Below are 22,067 nucleotides of genomic sequence, written 5' to 3'. Positions count from 1 at the left end.
TTAAGAATCTGTTTAATTAATTGCTGCTTCTATAATTGCTGCACTCAAATTCCTTCAGTTGAAGTCACAAGCACTCGCTTGACCTCATCTCATTGAATTAAAGTAAAGAAAAATCAACATCAGTGAGGACGTCATTTTTGAGAGTGAGGTAAGTCACGTGCGATAAAAACTTAATCACGCGAATGAACAAACAACTCTTTCCATTAAGAGTGAAAAACGACGTCACGCACGCAATTCAAGTGAAATTGCATGAACAAAAAAGAGATTTGAAGTGATTGTGTCGTCATATGGTCGTAAAAAAACCTTGAGGAAACAAAACCTAGCCGAGGAATTCCAGAAGCGACTCAAATAGTCGAAAACTTTACAAAGAAAACCGCAAATGCAACTGAAACCATTATCTTTTGACTTAAAACAATAACTATTTACTTCACCAGAAATGAAACAGAAAAAAAATAAAAGATTTAGACAGCTGTCACCACGAGAAAGAATTGAGCATTGACATTAGAGCAAGTAAAATTTTTAAAAATTACCTCATCATTCAGAAGACATTTATAACAGAAGACATAGTTCTGACAGAAAAACCACTGAAATCTTGATACCGCATAACTTCAAATTAATAAACACACTGAACTCTTTTGCAAAAATTTATATTAATCAACACAATTGGTTAGATTGAAAGATGGCGAAAACTTTTAGATCGTGTTGGTCAACTACTGTTAAGCTCAAAAACAGACAGTTCTCAAGAACTGCTATGAAGCAACCCAAGATAGAACTCGCAAGATAGGCGCATTCAACTGTGCGACCCAAAAAACACATTGTGAAAGCATAAGGTCAATCACATTTCTAGAAACTAGATTTAAAATACTTAAAGTATATTGAAAAAACTTAGAAATGGGACTCAAATTTTTTGTACTGCAATCAATGCAAGTAAGACAAAAAATAAGATATAATTATCTCCTGCTGCAGATATCATACAAGTTGAGTTCAAAAAATGCAAAAAAATTAATCAATAAAAGACAGAAAAAGAATAATCAAAGGCACAAAACCGTTAGAAACCCAGTACCCAAACGATGACTTATCAATATTCAGAGCAAACATTATTACATCAAAATTTCGAGATGGAATTCAAGAATTTCCTCTGATCACTTGTTTTAAATGAAATCAATTGCGAACCGAAACAAAGAAAATATACGGAAAAGGATAAAATCATTACTTTTTCAACAACTAATAAAAACAGATCGAATGAAACGAAACCATAGCTCTTAGGCGAAGGATAATGATACTCGCTAGAATCTTAAATATATGGACACATTGCAAAAACATAAAAGACTACTTCCTGATTTTCGGAAAATAGAACCCAAACAGAACGAAAGTGCAGCAAAAAAACATGCATTTTACAATTTAGCATTCGAGGCTTAAAAATCAAATTGGCCTCCTCCTGAACAGATAAAATAAGTCAAAACAAAAAACCAGATTCGGAACATCAAAGTAATTTGAAAAAAAAAAACATTTTTTTTTCAAACCGCAATTAAGAAAAAAACCTTGACTGAATTGACTTAACGCCAAAAAAAATTCAAAAGAAAATGAAAATAAAAACCCTGAAGGTAATGTAATGCAAAAAAAAGCTTTTTTAGTTTAAAACCAAAATACAAAGAAAAATCTTAAAACAAACTGGCAAAAAGCCAGTTTCGGATCCAGCCAGCATCGGATTGTCTTAAGATTTCATTAAATTACATCAGCTTATAACAAGGCATTCAACACCCGAATTACCAGAAGTATGTTGTACCATACACTAATTTTTGAAAAAAATCCTCTTGAAAGGGGTTGAAAAAAAATTATTTTAAAAAGCTAAAAATAACTTGAGAATACTGTGCCAATTTTGAACTTGGAGCACAATATTAGGCTCTCAAAAACACTGTGATATCAATTCCAGAGCTTTACATACTAATAAAGCAAGGAGCAAAATCATTTCTCCAAAAATGAACAAATTACAAGAACAACAAGGCCAATTGGATGAAAAACGCCTAAAAACGGCTATTTATATGCGATATTCTGTCAAAAAACACTTTTCGTAGTAGGAAAGTCATCATTCATTGAACGCAGCGCATGATCCAATACCTTCTCTCGCTCAGAAACAATCAGTTCACACGGCAATTCTATTCACTTTCGCTATTCCTAAAAACGCCGTCTGAACGAAGAGTAAGTACTTCCGGGAAAAAACCTCGAGAAAACCAAAACTCCACTTCGAGTCATAAAAAAAACCAAGAGAAAGTCAAAAATGGCTTCAGCTATCGCTTTGCGGCTATTACCCAAAAAAACTATATAACATACCCGGCAGATTGCCGGAAAATAGCCTCCGTTGATTCCAATAAGCATGATTGGGATTGAAAGAAAAGAAGATATTGAAAAAAAGATTTTTGTACAAAAACATTTTTAAGTCCGATTTATTTTGATGGCATTTCGTAGTTGCAAATAACGTACTTCTGTTTCTTAGAGAGAGGCTACAGGGGCTACTATCAATACCAATAAGCATTAGAGATAGTAACTAAGACTTACAGGAACGACGTTCAAATAGCAGGCATCTAAAATTGGGCTTTATGGGTTTATCCCGTTTCTACTTCTGACTTCAATTTTTTATAGTGATTCTGATCATTTTGAATTGCTTTGCTGAGCAACTGATGTTCAAAATCACTTTTAGCAGAATGAGAGAAGAGAGAAACTAGCCTAGAGAAGTCAAAAAGATATCACGCACAATGTTGAAAAAGCGGCAAAATGAGGTAAAGCGAAACATTTTTTATTCGACGAAGTAAAAAAAAATAGGAGCGCTATAATAGCCGGCTGAGAAGATGAGGGCGGTTATTAATAAAACAAATAGCAGCACAAGTCGCTAGAACTAAATATAGCCGGCAGACTGCTGGAATAGCTGCGAAATAGACTTGCGTGCCGTAAAACACAGATAGAATCAGATACAGAAAAGAGTTGGAAAAGGAAAGTTATCGCCGCCAAATTTTAATCAAAGCGGGTGTACATCTGAAAACATTTTTGGGTGCATAAAGTTTTGATATTGCAGAAATCTCCAATACTCCTCTTCCAGTCGTAAATAAAGGACAGCGCCCCAATACATTTCAAATCCAGTACATTTCAAATTCATTGATTTTTTCTTAAAATGAGAGCGCCTAAAAAGTTTATGGCGGCTATTAATCACAATCCCGTTTTCCCCAACATCTCAACTAAGATGCCCATTAGAGAAAGTACAACATTCATCTACAGAAGTCAGTCGATAAAGGTGCTAGAAAGATACAAGTTAAACGAATTAGTTTGGCAAGAATTAGTGATCCTACCTCTTTATTGACAGTGAACAAGAAGACTCGCTGCAGCATCATATTCACAACTTCAGACACAACTGGCACTTTGGCATTGTCATTCGAACAGCTTCCATCTGAGGTCAACTCGTGTTTCTTCTCAATCAGAACTCTCATCAGCAAAATTGCATCTTTGTAGATCCTTGAACCAGGTTCGTTGAACTTGCACGCGTTATTAAACATTAGAACGAAGTCGTCAACTAATTCGTTCAAGTCCTCATAGCCGTTACTCGACATTTTCTGATAAATTTTCTGCATGTCAATGGGCTTCGTGATAATTTTGTAATACTCTGGCATATCATTTCGCGTTGGAAGCCTGTAGAATGGTTCGTACAACTCACGACCCGTTCGAGGCGATCTTTTCATCTTGACAGCTTCGTACAGTGTGAACAACTTTCTCTGCATAGGGTTTGAAAAGGCGATTTTATCGACTGTAGTTGTGACAATGGCGTTTATAGCTGACGTAGTGCTGCAGGGTGTATTCATGGGCTGGGAAGCCGGACTTGCCGTCTCAACACTCTGTTGTGAAGTAGTCGGGTAATGTCCAGGAGTCACTGAGGAAGTTGAAGCGTTGCTGTTTTGGTTGAACATGGACGGACTCGGCAGAACCAGAGTGGGACAATCCCCACTGTTTGATACAGGATTCACAATAGGACTCAAAGGCGCCCTATTAGCCATGAAATCTGTGTTTGCAATCACGTGATGTGGGTTAGGCGAACTGAAGGATTGATTTTGATCAGCTCCGTTGCTGTTACCGTTTGACTGCGATGAACTGCTGGGCCCGTACCCTGGACGTACTGAGGCCATTCCAAAATTGATTCTCTTCTTAGCTAAAAACGGAGTAACCTTTTGACACTGTCTTTCCTGTTTTTGACATGGTACAGTTTCGTTGACATTACTGTTCAGCAACATATCTTGATTATATTCTGGCTCAGTTTTGATTACAGCTGAAAAGTTTCACATATTAAGCCGTAGTTTGTTTCATATGATTTAGCAAAGGATGGGATTTATGATTGGAAACAGTACAACAGTTTAACATGAACACAGTCAGAAAGCATGAAGAAGGAAAAGAAAGAGAGTACTCATACGTGGAACAGAAAGTTTTGAGCCACCTAGTTTGGCACGACCACGTGCAACGGATTTTGCTGGTTTCACAGGCTGTTCTAAAAGTAAGAGAACCAAATCAACCTCTTCATTTCACCATTTTTAGCCTAGCAGATACATTTGCCTAAAATCTTAGTAACATCATCGGTATCACCGCTTGCAGCTACTGAGAAAAGTACTGAAGAAATGGTGAATATACCCGGCACATTACCGGAAAATAACAGCCATTGACTAACATGACGCCGATTGCAACATGACCAGAAAAAATGATTGTTTATAAAATAAGGAGGCTCGATAATGTGCATTTGCTGATTCACATTTTTGACTTCATTGCCTAACAAATGAGAGATACAAAACTTCAATTTCACATACTGTTCGAAAAAATTGATGTTTGCGTAAAAATTAGTAAACATAACCGACTAACGACTGAGCGAATTTTTCTCAATTCTCTTAATTGAAAGGGTGTGAGGCAATGAAAAACCGCATAAAAATTGCCAACAGCCAATATAGTTGCTGCATACTCCGTTTGAGAGCAATTAAAAAACTCACACCCCTAAAAGAAATAATAGAGCATTAGATGGTCAATAAGACTTTCCTTTGACAAGACAAGAAAATAAAAACAAACCTAAACCAACTAACGTCGGATGAACGAGAAGCTGGGCAAATTATATTATAGGGGAGTAGCTTAGAAGTTATTTTCATGGTCGCAAAAAAGCTGACTCCGGAAGAGTTTTACCCCACAACCTCAAGAATAAGTTTTATATCGTAACAAGTACGCTACAAAGGCTTTGACTCTTTCGCTCACAATCGCTTTCATTTTAGCAACAAACTTTATCTCTTAAATGAAAGTCAATTTTAAAGTGAGGAAGTCATTTTGAGAGTGAGGTAAGTCAAGTGTGACCAAAAATTTAATCACGCGCATGAACAAAAAAACTCGCTCCACTAAGAGCGAAAGATGACGTCACACATGCAATTCAGTTGAAATTGCATGAACGAATGAACAAAAAGTGGCTGTGACGTCATATGGTTGTAACAAAAATCATGACGACGAAATAAAAAGAACCAAGAGAAGGCCCATAATAGCCCCAGCTATCGCTGTGCGGCTATTAAAAAATCAGATACACTTTAAAGACAAAAATCAAAAAACGACTTTATGAAGTCACTCTACTAATTAAATTCAGCCGTTTCTCATTATCAACCGATGATATCTGTCATTAATGGGGTTAAATGAGAAGACAGCAACAAGCTCAATAAATATTTGCAAAACCCGAAAATTCACTAAAAGTTTTAAAAACTGGCGGCCTATCAGTAAGAGAAAACAATAGCTAAGAATTGAAAATATTTTTTAGAACCATAAATTAGGTTATTTTGCGCTTCATTATCAACCAATGAGACCTGTCCATGATGATACTAAGTGATTAGACAACAGATATTATTTTAGAAAGTGGGTAAACTCAATTATTCTTTACTGTTTTTGACAAAAAAGTGTTCAGGTCACAAAAAGTTTCAACTGCCCCTTGATGAATTCTAGCAATTTCTATTAGGCGCAATTAGAACACTTATGTATCATACTAAGAGCACTCAAGGAAAAGAAACTCTGAAAACAGAAATCAAAATACCGCACGTGAAAAAAACTGCCTCTCAAAAACCGAAAATTTGTTGAAACACCAATTTCTGACTCCACCTTAAAATCACACATTAAACCTACTCTGATTTTCGCTCCCTTTAGTACTTCAGGGTGACTAAAATCACCACTCTAATTTGACTTCTCACTGACGCGAAAAAACCGGAAAGAGCGTGAACAGATCTTTTAACATAAATGGCAGATTGCCAGAAAATAGCCGCAACAGCTTCGTAGATCTGCAGTCTCAAAAAAACAGTGAAAGACGAACCAAAAAATCGTATTCATTGAAGGCTGATATGTTATAAGTTGCTTAAAAATCTATGTTTTTGCTGCCTCTATTAGCTGCTCTCAAATAACCTTCATTTAGAGTGACACACCAATTTGACCTTATCTCTTTGAATTAAAGTAAATAGAAGTCAATTTCAAAGTAAGTCATTTTGAGAGTGAGGTAAGTCACGTGTGACCAAAAATTTAATCACGCGAATGAACAAAAAACTCGCTCCACTAAGAGCGAAAAATGGCGTCACGCACGCACTTCAGTTGAAATTGCATGAACGAAAGAACAAAAAGCAGATTTGAAGTGGTTGTGACGCCATATGGTCTTAACCAAAATCGCGACGACAAAACAAAAAAACCAAGAGAAGGCCAATAATAGCCCAAGCTATAGCTGTGCGGCTATCAGAAAAGACAGCACACCAATACAATCCAAATCCTTTGGATGGTAAAAAACCACGATGTCTCAATAATAGCCGCTATCGCTTCGCGGCTATTAAAAAACAAATTATAAGCAAAACAATTGAGTCAAATGGACGAAAAATGGTCAATAAGAGCTACCTATATGCACTATTCTCTCAAAAACACTTTCCAAAGTCGAAAAGTCATTCAATGATCGAAGCGCATGATCAAAAAACTTCTTTCGCTCAGAAGAAATTAGTTCACACGGCAATTTTACTTTCGCTTTTAAGTCAAATCGCCGTCTGAACAAAGAATTTCCCGTAAAAAAAACCTACGAAAATCAATACTCCTCTTCGAGTCTAAGGAGAGTGCCTAATTAATAGCCGTTGAGATGCTGACGGAGGCTATTAAACAGATCTCTTAACGCAAAAAGAAGAGACGCGACACCTACCCATGGGCGTGAAAGAGGCCTTTTTCTCCTTCAAGAGTGCTTCAAGACGTATGGCATCGTTGTGGATCTGAGAGCCCTCTTCGTTGAAATCCCTCGCATTGGAGAACATCGTGCAGAAATCATTCATGAACTCCTCCTCTGAATTGTACTGAAAACACAAAATGTTACAAAAACACACAGCTAAATTGCTTTAAGTCAAAACAACTCTGAGAAGGTGTGCAATCTGCTTAACAAAATCGTCATCAGTCCGGATAATAAACAATTTTTTCCGGATAATGAACTATTGTTCTCCTTAAAATTTTTAATTCTCACGAATCGGAGAAGATTCATGACGAAAATATTCGAGAGAAGTTACCTCATTGCAACGGATCTTCCTGTCAATCATTTTGAGGTCTATTGGGTTCTTGATGTACTCGTAGTAAACAGGGTATTTCTCTTTACTAGGCAGCTGCATAAACATCTCAGCAGTTTCACGACCATTAGGCTCACTGTGTTTCGCTATCACATTATACAAACTTCTCAATCGCTTTCTCAGTTGATCCAAGTCAGTTTTCAGTTCTGGACAAGGAGTTCCGTCTGGTCCCAGTGGGATGAGTTTGGTGCCTGGTTTGCGTCCTGGTTTCCTCTTGTTAGACACAAACTCCTCACTGTCAACTCCTTTGAAGTCGATGTCAGCTTTTCTCTGAGTTACTGCGTCCAGAAGAAACTCTGCGTCCTGAGATCCAAAATTTAGAGTCTCAAAGTAGTAACCAGTATTTTCCAAATTTCCCTCTTAGCATCGTTCAATGCTATTTTCATATCTTTTGTCTCTATCCGTTCACATGTCAAACCGAGCAGTCAAACCAAAGACGCCCAATTTACCAAATCTTTTAAATCTTAGTAATTTTAGGAATTGAGTTCAGATTATCAGTCAAACAAATTTAAAACTATCAGTTAAAGAGAAAACAAGCAAAAATATTTCATCAGAAAAATATTTCCTCCCCAATTACACAATAAATTTTTGAGGTTAAAAAAGGAACAATTGAACCATCTGCAATTAAAGCATGCAGTGTACTGTATAAACTAACCCTATATATTTGGGAGTCAACTCTGTTGTACTTTAAGCAGTTGTTGAACATGAGACGGAAGTCATCGAAGCAGTGGTTCAAGTCTCTGTATCTGCTCTTTTTGATCTTGCTCTTGATTCTTGCGAGAGACATGGGACGCTTAATCTCCGTGTAATAGTCTGGATATACTCTACACCAATCAAACAACACACTTGTATTATGATTCGTTCATTTTCGTTTCACTCACTCAAACTACCCTTTTCATTTTGTGTGGTTAAGAGTTGAATACTGGCTATGATTACAAAACGATTATGGACATGAGATAAAGGAAAACTTCTTAAATCAAACCAAATCTATGGTTCAAAGGCAGTAATAGTCTGTTCTCTTCAACAGGCGTGTTGTTAAAATTTAGCTTGAAAAACATAGAAGTACTGCCTTAGCTATAATAACAACATAGCTGGCAGATTGCCAGAAAATAGCCGCAATAGCTTCGTAGATCTGCAGTCTAAAAAACAGTAAAAAAGACAGACCAAAAAATTCGCCTTTTTATTGAAGGCTGATATGTTATACTTTGATTTAAAATCTGTTAAAGTTTTTGGGCTTCAATTAGCTGCTTTTAAAACCCCTTCAATTAGAGTGACAAACATTTGCTCGACCTTATCTCTTGGATTAAAAGAAAGGCCAATTTCAAATAAGGAAATAATTTTTGAGAGTGAGGTAAGTCACGTGTGACAAAATTTTAATCACGCGAATGAACAAAAAAACTAGCTCCACTAAGAGTGAAAAATGACGTCGCGCACGCAATTCAGTTGAAATTTCACGAACGAATGAATAAAAAGCAGATTGGAAGTGGTTGTGACGTCATATGGTCTTAATAAAAATCTTGAAGACGAAATAAAACAAACCGACTAATGTCGGAAGAACTGCTCTCGAACGACAGGCAGGTAGAAAATGATTCGACCCCACCAAGCTTCGAACCATAGACCTCCCTATCCTGAACCAGATGCACTGCCCACTCGGCTATCAGTCACTTCTTGCAGATATGCTTCAAACGGTTTTATATTAGCAACAAGCTTTACTTCGGAGTGAGAGCAACATAGACCACTCAAAAATGAAGAACGAAAGCGTGAAACAAATCACCTGAGGATCACTCAAAAATGAAGAACGAAAACGTGAAAAAGTCACTTGAGAAGTTAAAGAATGTTCTAGAAGAAAAGCGCATAATGGTCAAGCGAAAAAATTGTATAAAAAAGACAAACCCCTTTACAAATAATTGCCATGAACTTCGTTCAAAAGCAATTAAAAAACATAGCAGGACAAGTCCTGACATACATTTCAAAGAATATTCATTGACTAAACAAAAAACCAGACCTACACAGGACAATGATTGGATTAGAAAAACCATGAAATGTTAAGATCCAAAATAAAAAAAAAACGAAAATCAATGTCAAAATGCCGCATGTGAGCAAAAAATCAGTGTCAAAATGCCGCATGTGAGCAAAAAAACTACTAGCGAGGAAGCAAATTTTTTGTTCAAACAACATTTTCTCACTCCATTTTAAAATAAGAGTGAAACAATTTCACGTCGCAAAACCACTCGCATTTTCGCTCCACTTCCTGTTTTGGCGTGATCAAAATCACTACTCCAATTTGACTTCAAAAATCATGAAAATGTGTGAACAGATCTTAAAAAAAGGCAGCACCCCAATTCAATTCAATTTCTTTGAATTGTAAAAAAACCAAGAGAAGGCCAATAATAGCCCAGCTATCGTTTTGCGGCTATTAATTAATAGGTGAACGAACCATAATTAAGACTACATTGAATTCTTTTTTCTTTTTATAGTTTACAGCGCAAGAAAGCCGCCTCACTCACTTTTTATTAGGGAGGAGTTTAAACTGTTTGCAAAGTTTGATTCCAGTGACTGGATTGACGGGGGTGATGACACATGTCCAGAGTGCCCAGTATGGAGACACTCCAATGCCATGCTCCTCGTCGTCAACATCTTCGGCCATAGAATCATCCTCCACTTTGCCACCACCTTCACAATCACAAAACATGTTCCATAAATGTTCAAACGGATCGTCAAACAACCGAAAGTCAACAAAAGACAAACAGCTGAAATTTTTCTCAATTTGACTTTATTATTTCGATATTTTATGAACTGAAGAAACCGTCATTCAAATTAGACCACTGAAAAAATTATATTCAAAACATGATTGGCAGATTGACGGAAAATAGTCGCCATCGGTTCCCATGAGCCCGATTAGGATTGAAACAAAAAATCCCAAAATCGTGCCATTATGATTGGATTTTGTATTTAGGCACACTCCTGCATTTTAATGAAAAGATACAGGAATTACTATCAATACAAACATAGCCGGCAGATTGCCAGAAAAGCCACCGTTGACGCGCATCTGCATTGAAACAGAAAAAGAAAAAAGAGATAAAAATTGACCAACTTTTTTCCTAGGTTTCAAAAAGTGTTCTAATTCAGTATGCAGTTTCAGGTAGATTCTAAAACTATACTTGATTCAGCTTATAAACTGAAAGCCAGTAAGCTTAATACTAATGGCCGCTAGCGATTGCTCTAATGAACTTTGATAACATAATGTTCTATGACTTAATGACAGGACTTTATCGGTATATCCGGTTTCTATTGATTTTTCTTTTACATTAACAATATCCACTTTAATGCGTAATTCAATGCGTGGAATAATTTAAAACCCAATCAGTTGAAACAGTGACTGAGGTAGGTAATGAAACACGTGAAAATCCTGACTCATGTAAATCGAAAAACCTGACCAAAAGGTAAAGCGAAATTAAAAAACAGCAGGACCAGTCCTGACTTACCATTCAGAGAATTGAAGCAACTAAAGTCCACAATATCAGACTCCTTAAAAAATCAACCTCCGATGAAAAACAAAAACAAAAACCTCCGCGGAAGTAAACGGAGCCCTGTAATAATGGAAAAAACATTTGTATACAATTTCTTTTAGAAAGTGTTGAACCGAAGTTATTAATCCCATCAACCTCAAATTCAAAGCACTTTTACAATGAACGTATAGACAGCAAACATCAAGTATGTAAAAAACCACTGCAGATATAATAAAAAAGAACAAAACATTTGGAAAAAAAGATTTTTACAAATATTTTTCGTAAAATAAGGCGGCATCAATGTCATAGATACAAGCAACTAAAAATGAAATTCTTCAACATCTAATCCATTATCTATCAATAGAAAAATGTAACTTAGCCGGTAGATTGCCAGAAAATAGCCGTCGTTAACGCGCTAGACGCACATCGGGATGAAAACAGAAAAACAAAAAAGAAGAGATAGAAATTGACAAAATTTGTTTCAAAAATTGTTCTAATTCAGTGCGCAAATTCAAATAGGTTCTAAAGCTATGCTTACTTCAGTTTGTATAATGTAGGGTATTAAATTTAATACTAATATCAGCTAGCAATCGCTCTAATGAACTTTGATAACTTAACTGGAAGACTTAATTACCAGGCTTTATACGTTTATCATCTCTTTTGATTCTGATTTTTTGACTTTGACGATATCTGCCACATTGCATAATTCAATGCGCGAAAGAATTTAGAGTCCATTCAGTTGAAACACTGAGTGAGGTAAGCCAGAAATCAAATGTGAAAATCGTGAATTATGTATAACAAAAAACGTGATCAAAAGGAGCGGGAAACACGCAACAAAGGTAGCATTAAATGATGGCACCAATCAAAAGCTCAAAATAGTCGTAACAGATGAGGGCAAAAAGAATCAAAAATAGCAAACTGGCGAAAAGAAACAAAAATCTAAACGTTAAATAAATCCAATTATGGCTGATTGGAAGAAATAAGAGCTATCAATTTTGCGATTAATCGACAAAAAAAAAAAATACAAAAAACGGTCATAATCCAAAAAAAAATTGGAAAAGAAGTATTGTCAAACTCATTCAAACCTGCCTTTGCAGAGTAGTTAAAACTAATTGAGACAAAAACACTTAAGAATATATATATATATATATATATATATATATATATATATATGGAAATTAAAAGATCCACTGAGAGCTTTCCATAACGGGACTCAAGTGAAAGTACAAAAAAGAACTCAAAAAAGAAAAAATCAAAATAAAAATAGCTAATTTTTTTTAAAAGATTAAATAACAAACCAACAGAAAAGAAAAAAAAAGTAGAATGAAAAACTTTTGTTTGATTAAGACAAGACAGCCCGCAGATTGCCGAAAAATAGCCGCCGTTGACGCGCTTGATGCATATCAGGATTGAAACAGGAAAAGACAAAAAGAAGAGATATATTGACCAATTTTTGGCTATTTTTTATAGTATCAAAAAGTGTTCTAATTAGGCGTACAGCTGCCGTTGGATTCCAAAACTACACTTATTTCAGCTTCTTAACTGAAAGCCAATCAGCTTATTAATAATGTCAGCTAGCAAACACTCTAATGAACTTTGATAACCTTATTCTCAATGACTTAATGACCGGGCTTTATCGGTTTATCCCGTCTCTATTGATTTTGCTCTTATGACCTTGACTGTATTCGCAATCTTGCGTAATTCATCAAATGAAATGCATAATTCATGGATTAAAAAACCGTTCAGTTAAAACAACGAGTGACGTAAGTCAGAAGTCAAAAGTGAAAGTCGTGACTTATGTTAAACGAAAAATGTCATCCAAAGGCAAATCGAATGAAAAAAAAAGAAAGAGCACCTAAGTAATAGCCGTTTGAGAGGCTGACGGCGGCTATAAAAATTGTTAAAGTCTATGAAAACAATTGGCTGCCTTTTGGGGGTTCAAACAAATACAACGATGCAGTATTAGAAATAAGTATTGGCTCTTAAAAGTATTGTTCCTGAAAATGAAAAAAAAAACAGCGAAAACAGAAGCCAAATTGCCGCACGTGAAAAAAAATTCGCTCTCAAAACTGATAATCTGTTTAATGTCAATCTCTCAATTCACTTCAAAAGGCACTTTGAAAAAATACCAATTTGACTGCTCTACTTTCGCTCCTCTTACTAAACCAGCGTGGCTAAAATCACCACTCTAATTGAACTTCTCATTGACGAGAAAATCTCAAGAAAGTGTGAACAGATCTTTATAAAAAACAGCACACCAAAACAATTCAAATTCTTTGAAATGTGCAAAAGAAAGACACTAAATAATAGCCATTGAGAGGCTTACGGCAGATATTGATAAACATTACATTTGGAAAATTAGACTAATTGGAAGTCAAATACCGGGCATATGAAATTGGGCTCCATGGGTTTAATTCGCAACCGCTTTTGACTTCATTTTTCTACACTGACTTTGTTCATTTTAGATTGCCTAGCTCATAAACTGCTCCTTAAGAGTATTTCAAAAATTCCATCTCAGTCGCAGCACATATTGTTCTGCAATAATCTCTTTAATATATTTAATGAAAAAAAGAACTTCCCAAAAAGTTCAACACGCGATAATATGCCCTCGGATACTAAAAACTTGTTCAATCATACTTTTCAGTCTAATTGGAAATCAGTATGAGAAGTTTCAGCCTGAAATTCCTCGCGTATTCACGCTACTTACTAATGGGCCTCAACAACAGCAATTCAGATCTTTCATTAAAGAGATTAAAAAACAAAATAAAAAAGAAAAAAAGTAGAAAGAAAAACTTTAGTTTGATTAAGACAAGACAGCCCGCAGATTGCCGGTAAATAGCCGCCGTTGACGCGCTTGATGCATATCAGGATTGAAACAGGAAAAGACAAAAAGAAGAGATATATTGACCAATTTTTGGCTATTTTTTTCAGTGCCAAAAAGTGTTCTAATTCGGCGTACAGTTGCCGTTGGACTCCAAAACTACACTTAATTCAACTTCTGAACTGAAAGCTAATCAATTTAATACCAATGTCAGCTACCAAACACTCTAATGAACTTTGATAACCTAATTCTCAATGACTTAACGACAGGGCTTTATCGGTTTAAAGTGAATTGAGAAATGATTTTGCTCTTAAGACCTTGACCGTATTCACTATCTTGCGTAATTCATCAAATGAAACGCGTAATTTATGGATTTAAAAACCACTCAATTAAAACAGCGAGTGAGCTAAGTCAGAAGTCAAACGTGAAAGTCGTGACTTATGTAAAACGAAAAATGTCATCAAAAGGCAAATCGAATGAAAAAAAAGGAGAGCGCCTAAATGATAGTCGTTTGAGAGGCTGATGGCGGCTATTAATATTGTTAAAATCTAAGAAAACAATTCGCCTCCTTTTGGGAGGTTCAAAGAAGTACAACTATGCAGTATTAGAAATAGGTATTGGCTCTTAAAAGTATTTGTACAGAAAAAGAAAAAACCGAAAACAGAAGTCAAATTGCCGAACGTGAAAAAAAAATTCGCTCTCAAAACTGATAATCTGTTTAAATTTAATCTCTCAATTCACTTTAAATGGCACTTTGAAAAAATACCATTTTGACTGCTCTACTTTCGCTCCTCTTACTACACCAGCGTGGCTGAAATCAACACTCTAATTGACGAGAAAAGCTCAAGAAAGTGTGAACAGATCTTTAAGAAAAACAGCACACCAAAACAATTCAAATTCTTTGAAATGTGCAAAAGAAAGACACTAAATAATAGCCATTGAGAAGCTTACGGCAGATATTGATAAACATTAGATTCGGAAAATTAGACTAATTGGAAGTCAAATACCGGGCATATGAAATTGGGCTTCATGGATTTATTTCGCAACCGCTTTTGACTTCATTCTTCTACACTGACTCTGTTCATTTTAGATTGCCTAGCTGATAAACTGCTCCTTAAAAGTATTTCAAAAATTCCATCTCAGTCGCAGCACATATTGTTCTGCAATAATCTCTAATATATTTAATGAAAAAAATGAACTTCTCAAAAAGTTCAACACGCGATAATATGAACTCGGATACTAAAAACTTGTTCAATCATACTTTTTAGTCTAATTTGAAATCAGTATGAAAAACTCACGCTCCTTACTAATGCGGCTCAATAAAAATCCTACCACAAATTGACTTTTCGTTGACATCAAAAATCACATTTTTCCTATAAAATTTTTTTTAAAAAATTAATCTGAAACTAGGTCAAAACTTTAAAACACTGCTCTATTTCCGGTCGTCTTTCTAATGTTATGATACTCAACTGACACTGACAGAGCTTAGAATTTCGCGTCCAGTGTTCTTTTAAGGTATATCCACAAAAACAGTTGCTCAAAAAATCAATTAATTAGCTCAAGCTACTATGCAGCTCAACTTCTCAAGGGGCACAGCAGAACCAATCTAGCGCCAAGGAAGTACAAAGAACATAGCTGGCAGATTAGCAGAAAATAGTCGCAATAGCTTCGTAGATCTGCAGTCTCAAAAAGCAGTAAAAAGACAGAAAAAAATTCGTCTTTTCATTGAAGGCTGATGTATTTTTTGATTAAAAATCTGTATAAGTTTTTGATACCTCTATTAGCTGCTCTCTAATAACCTTCATTTAGAGTGACACATACCCATTTGACCTTATCTCTTTGAATTAAAGTAAATAAAAGTCAACTTCAAAGTGAGGAAGTCATTTTTGTGAGTGAGGTAAGTCGAGTGCGACCAAAAATTTGATCACGCAAATGAAAAAAACTCGTTCCACTAAGAGCGAAATATGACGTCACGCACGCACTTCAGTTGAAATTGCATGAACGAATGAACAAAAAGCAGATTTGAAGTGGTTGTGACGTCATATCGTCGTAGCAAAAATAGCGACGACGAAATAAAAAAAACCAAGAGAAGCCCAATAATAGTCCTAGCTATCGCTGTGCGGCTATTAAGAAACAATTAAAGATGGAGACAAAACTAAATTTCGATCAGAATCAAAACTAACTTCAAAATTTTGGAACAAATCCAACAGCAACCGCCAAATCAGACCAAGAAAAATCTTAAACTAAGATTCAGAGAATTACCTGAACAAAAACCACAGAAGAAAAATACCTAGAATCACTGTTTCAAAATCTCATCACGTAATGCAATACAAAATAATTTTAAAACTGGTGTGCAGCAGTTTTCAGGAAGATATCAAAACATTTTCAAATTTCAACACTTCAAAAAAATAAGTTGGTACAAAGCTATCTTTGACGCTGCTATAAAAGCGCAAAACACCAAAAAACTTTTCAAAAAAAATTCGCATGAAAACAATAAGTCTTCTAAAAAAATACAAAGTTTCCAGTAGCGAAACCCACGAGTAGCTGCGAAAACCGACACTACAATCAATTTTGTTGCAAAATAAATGAATAAATGATTTAATGATACTGCTACAGTTTGCAATTTTTTATCGGTGAAGAGGAGTACGTTATCTAAAGATTTAAAGAGCCGAACGCCAGTATCGGTTTTCGATCATTTTCAGAAAACATACCCGGCAGATTGCCGGAAAAAAGCCGCCGTTGATTCCAATAAGCATGATTGGGATTGAAATAACAGAAGATATTGAAAAAAAAAAGATTTTTGTACAAAAACATTTTTTTAAGTCCGATTTATTTTGATGGCATTTCGTAGTTGAACATACTTCTGTTTCTTAGAGAGAGGCTACAGGGGCTACTATCAATAACAATAAGCATTAGAGATGGTAAATAAGACTTATAGGAACGACATTCAAATAGCGGGCATCTAAAATTGGGCTTTATAGGTTCATCCCGTTTCTATTTCTGACTTCAATTTTTATACTGACTCTGTTCATTTTGAATTGCTTTGCTGAGCAACTGATGTTCAAATTCACTTTTATCAGAATGAGAGAAGAGAGAAACTAGCCTAGAGAAGTCAAAAAGATTTCACGCAAAATGTTGAAAAGGCGGCAAAATGAGGTAAAGCGAAACATTTTTTTATTCGACGAAGTAAAAAAAATAATAGGAGCGCTATAATAGCCGGCTGAGAAGATGAGGGCGGCTATTAATCAAAGATAGTGAATTGTATTGTTGTGCTATTTTTTTGTTCGCCGCTCGAAAAATTTTGTAAAAAAACATTCAGCGATTAATTAAAAGTTTGTTAAAGTTCATTGCACAGAAGCCTTTTCTTTAAAAACCTTTCTTGCACATTTGAGCTCCTTTGACTTTAAGTTAATTTAAATTAATTTTAAATTAATTTAAGTTATAAAGTGCAAGTCAATTTATTGAGTAAGGTAAATCAAGTATGATCAAAATTTAATCACCCAAATGAGCTAAAAAAAACGTTGGCTAAAGACAGTGAGAAATGACGTCACGCGCGCAAATGCAGTTAGTGAGAGCAAGAAGTCGTTCAGAAAATTTGACTTCAGAATTGCTGTGTGAATAAATGTAAAGCGTCAGACGACGAAACACAAAACGTAGCCGGAAAAATTCCTGAAATGACTCGAAGTCATATCATCCGAACGAACTGCTTCAAATAGCTAATATCGCCATGGAGAATGCGTCAGTGCTGAGAAAACGACAGTCTTAACTCTAAGAACAAAAAAACGTTTACGACAAAAAATTAGCATGAAAAATTAGGAACAATCAATTTATTTTCGATGAAGTACAAGTACACATACAAACGAAAACCGTCGTTTCATGGAATGAAAACAAGTTATCCTACCATAAAACATCAACTAAGTCTTAATGGACTCAAAAACATTGGCGTTTGACCTCCACTTAACAACCCACTAAACATACCCGGCAGATTGCGGGAGAATAGCCGCCGTTGATTCCAATAAGCATGATTGGGATTGAAAGAATAGAAGATATTGAAAAAAAAAAAAGATTTTCGTACAAAAACCTTTTTAAGTCCGATTTATTTTGATGGCATTTCGAAGTTGAACATTCTTCTGTTTCTTAGAGAGAGGCTACAGGGGCTACTATCAATACCAATAAGTATAAGAGATGGTAACTAAGACTTATAGGAACGACGATCAAATAGCGGGCATCTAAAATTGAGCTTTATGGGTTGATCCCGTTTTTATTTCTGACTTCAATTTTTTATACTGACTCTGTTCATTTTGAATTGCTTTGCTGAGCAACTGAGATTCATATTCACTTTTAGCAGAATGAGAGAAGAGAGAAACTAGCCTAGAAAAGTCAAAAAGATTTCACGCAAAATGTCGAAAAAGCGGCAAAATGGTAAAGCGAAAAAAAGTTCGACGAAGTAAAAAAAACATAGCCGGAAGAATTCCGGAAACGACTTGAAGTGAAAATCCATTTAAACGCCATCAAACTACTCATCAAACAAAACCTGCCTTCACTAATTTATGACTATCTTGAAACAGTCATGAAACAAAAAAGTAAAAACAATAAAATCAAATCTTAAAATATGATAAAAAATCTGATGAAATTTTGTTATTAATTGAGATCCCGAAAAAACTATCTCTGCCAAAATAACTTCATCAAAACAACTAGTACTTACAAAAACCACTGATGTGAATTTTGAAAAAACACTGTAGGCTAAAATTATGAATAAAAAGCTCTTAAAAACACTTTTTACTGAAAAACTGGAAAAAACTTACTAAATTTTTTAATAATTCCAAAACATAAAAATCCAAACACAAATTCCCTTCAGCCAATAGGGAATCCAGATGCTCACAAACCAATAGGCAAGTCATAATAGGCAAAGAAACTTTGCTAAAAACAGAAAAAAAAAGAAAAACTGCAAAAAAAATAAAGAAAAATAGTTCCAATTTTCGCCATTTTTTTGTCATATTTCTCAACAAGAAAATGATTCTTACCCACAAAACTGTAACAAATTGTTATCCTAAAATTGCTCAAGTTGAATGGGTTTCTTCAATACAAATTTGCGCCAGTAAAACAAAATAAACGTCAAAAAAACGCAAAAATTAGCCCGAAAATCAGCAAAATACATTAAAAACCTCCAAATTATCATAAAACTCATATTAATTTCCAGAAACCTTCAAACCACTACCAAAACCAGCCTAAAATTAAAACAAAATCATAACAAAACCTCTGTACGAAAATAAATGAAAAAAACTGCTTTAAATTGCCGCACGTGAACAAAAAAATTTTGCTCGCTTAGAGAAAATTTTTTCACACATCAATTTCTCGCTCTCTCAAAAACAGCGGTATGAACAGAAATCACTCTCTTTTCGCTCCGCTCTTCACTTTTGTTCAGCGCCAAAATCACTCCAAATTTTTTCACGCGTTTCATTTCCCGCTTCAAAAATCACTCCAATAAAATTGATTTAAAAAAAAGGACTTCTCCAATACTCCTCTTCGAGTCGTAAAAAATAGGAGCGCTATAATAGCCGGCTGAGATGAGGGCGACTATTAAACATATAAGTTGCATTGACCTTAAAATTATTCAAACTAATGCAAAAATGCAATATCTTAAAATGCAAAAATCATTCTACTGAATGAAGTCACGAATGATCAAAATCTAATCACAGAAATGACCTAAATTCTTTAACAAATGACGTCTCGCACAAAGATGCTGTTAACAAGAAGAACCCAATCAGAAAAATTTAAACCGAAAAAAGAGCGCCCGACGACGAAACAAAACCACGAACACCGCAAAATAGCTCCGCTCAGCTTACAGTTTCGCAGCTATAAAAAGGATAATTTTTACAACAGAAGTCAAAACAGTCGAGCTAAAAAACAGCGTAGAAAACGACTACTATAATACCTATAAACTGCATTTTGCATCATTTGAAACATGTTCGAATTTGGCGCCAAATAGGGTCTTCTGTTTGGACGTACCTGCACCTGGGAGTGTCTCTGAACTGGTGTTGAGTTCACTGTCGTCAGCTGACTCGCTGTCTGAAGATGTTAAGTACTCCTCAAAGAAGGCCTCAATCTTCTGGATCAAGTGTTCGTCCTCAGGCGCCCTAACATTACAAATACTCAAAATTGAACCACCTCAACCACCATTAGCCTCATTTCCTGTGCTATCTGATTAACAGTCGAGTCACTTTTCATAAAACTTGGAGCAACCGATCTTTCATAAGGAGCAACCGATCTTCACGTTAATTAGACTGTTAAGTTAGGCATTTGGTAACGACAACGTTCATGTAATGTAGATAAAATGAACTGGACAAGGTTCTAAGTTTAATATGAGATACGAATGTTCACTTACTTCTCAATTTGGAATTTGTAGATCAAAGAAGAAGCCAGCTTCTTGATGGTGAGGGCGTCTTTGAACACTTGGGAGCCGGGCTCATTGAAGGTTTTGGCATTGTTTATGACCAAAGTGACATCTTCCTCAAACTGCTGCAGTGAGTCGTACTGTTCCAGCTGTAAAAAAGTAACTTTCAACACTACCAAGGAGGAGTACAACGAGGCTTCTGTAGTATGGGTTTGCGCATAAAATAGCGAAGGACCCCTCTCATCTACAAGCGCGGCTCCACTTTTTGAAAAGATCCACTAATTAAACCCACTAAAACTTGTGAAACAATCCTTTGAGAACTGACGAACCTTGAGCTTCTTGAATATCATCCAGAAATCGATGGGATTAGTGATGACCTCATAGTAGATGGGGTAGCTTTGAGCACTCGGAACCCTCTTGAAAATCTCGGCAATGTACCTGTCATCTTCATGAACACTCAGCAGATTATACATTACATGAGCTATGATCATCCTCGACTCTGATGGACTCAAATTCTGCATCACTTGACCCACTGGGGCACCGGAACCCGAAATAGAAGCCTGTTTTGAGGTACTCGGACTTGATTTCATCACTTGCTGCTGTTCTTGCTGGCCCACACCCGTTTGTTTAGGGGGTTCAGACTTAAATGAAAAGCATTTAATAGTCGACCGCCAAAAATAGTCTGAGTAAACACATTTTTTTGACATGAAATTCTCCAATCTACTTCAGGCTGATTCACTGCTAAGTCAATTCTCAGTCTCTTGAAGAAAGATGTCCTCTTTATGAATTAAATGAGCAAAACCATTTGATTCTACGGAATTGTAGCATGCACACGCACAGACAGGCAAGATAAGATAGAGAGACAAAGTAAGTAGAGATAAAGTAACGAGAGAACACTTGCCATCATTAAAGACTTGTAATATTCCATCTTCAAACGAAACAATTAATCACTCATGAATTTCTTTGCACATTTTTACACCACAGCCACATTACAATTCTTTTTATTAATTGTCTTTTATTTTGATAACTTTATCGCTCTTTAATACTGATGCTAAATTTTGTTGTCTACACAGCCTACCTTTGTTTAAATCAGGATAAGTAACCAAACTTAATATATCATAGGAGTGATACTGATACTAACCTCGCTAGCACGGGTGACACTTTCAAGCACTTCTGCTTCATGTTTGACAGAGAGGAACATGTTCCAGAACTCACAGGCGTCCTTGTGCTCCTGGCTTGATCTCTGAAATTAGACAGTTGGCTTATTGCCAGAAATTCGCTGCGATAGCTTCACAGATACTGAAGTCTCAAAATGCGAATGAAAAGAATGAGACCTAAAAAAAATTACTCCTCTTATTAACAACCTCTCTAAGCATCGCAAAAAGATACTTGAGAAAGAGAAGCTATTTTTAGAGTGAGGAAGATCATGGGTGAAGAAAAGATATTCAACTCTAAGAACTGAGAAATATAAAAAACATAACCGACTGAAGTCGGGCGAATTGCTCCGAAACTACCATCCGGCTTCGTCAGTAGCTAGCTACGGTTTAGTGAGGCTAGCTTTAGCTTAATTAAAGGGGCGTGAGGTGAGCACAGCGAGGGGGTGTGAACCGGGGGGGGGGGGGGGGGGGGGTGATAGGGCAAACGTTGGGGTGTGTGTGTGTGTGGTGTGTGTGTGAGTGGGGGGGGGTCTTCGCCTTGTCATTACGGCCTGAACG

At 35.8% G+C, this 22,067-nt stretch overlaps 1 protein-coding gene across 2 annotated transcripts in view; it reads right to left on the bottom strand.

The window, feature by feature from the left end:
• The window catches only part of LOC142344124 (protein polybromo-1-like), a 104,708-nt gene that overhangs the window by 71,296 nt on the left and 11,345 nt on the right, over nucleotides 1–22,067 (bottom strand). Inside the window, exons 4-13 of one of the 2 annotated variants that reach the window (XM_075395634.1) lie at nucleotides 21,494–21,595; nucleotides 20,682–20,993; nucleotides 20,344–20,501; nucleotides 19,968–20,095; nucleotides 10,136–10,301; nucleotides 8,284–8,452; nucleotides 7,572–7,931; nucleotides 7,217–7,364; nucleotides 4,451–4,525; nucleotides 3,342–4,192 (exon numbers count right to left, since the gene is read on the bottom strand). In XM_075395634.1, coding sequence (XP_075251749.1) covers nucleotides 3,342–4,192; nucleotides 4,451–4,525; nucleotides 7,217–7,364; nucleotides 7,572–7,931; nucleotides 8,284–8,452; nucleotides 10,136–10,301; nucleotides 19,968–20,095; nucleotides 20,344–20,501; nucleotides 20,682–20,993; nucleotides 21,494–21,595 — 2,469 coding nt within the window. The remainder of the gene's footprint in view (nucleotides 1–3,341; nucleotides 4,193–4,450; nucleotides 4,526–7,216; nucleotides 7,365–7,571; nucleotides 7,932–8,283; nucleotides 8,453–10,135; nucleotides 10,302–19,967; nucleotides 20,096–20,343; nucleotides 20,502–20,681; nucleotides 20,994–21,493; nucleotides 21,596–22,067) is intronic. The other variant, XM_075395644.1, reaches the window with a different exon arrangement.

This window comes from Convolutriloba macropyga, chromosome 1, assembly GCF_964194025.1.
Source record: "Convolutriloba macropyga chromosome 1, txConMacr16.3, whole genome shotgun sequence".
NCBI lineage: Eukaryota > Metazoa > Xenacoelomorpha > Acoela > Convolutidae > Convolutriloba > Convolutriloba macropyga.
This window is presented reverse-complemented; position numbering and strand designations above follow the sequence as displayed.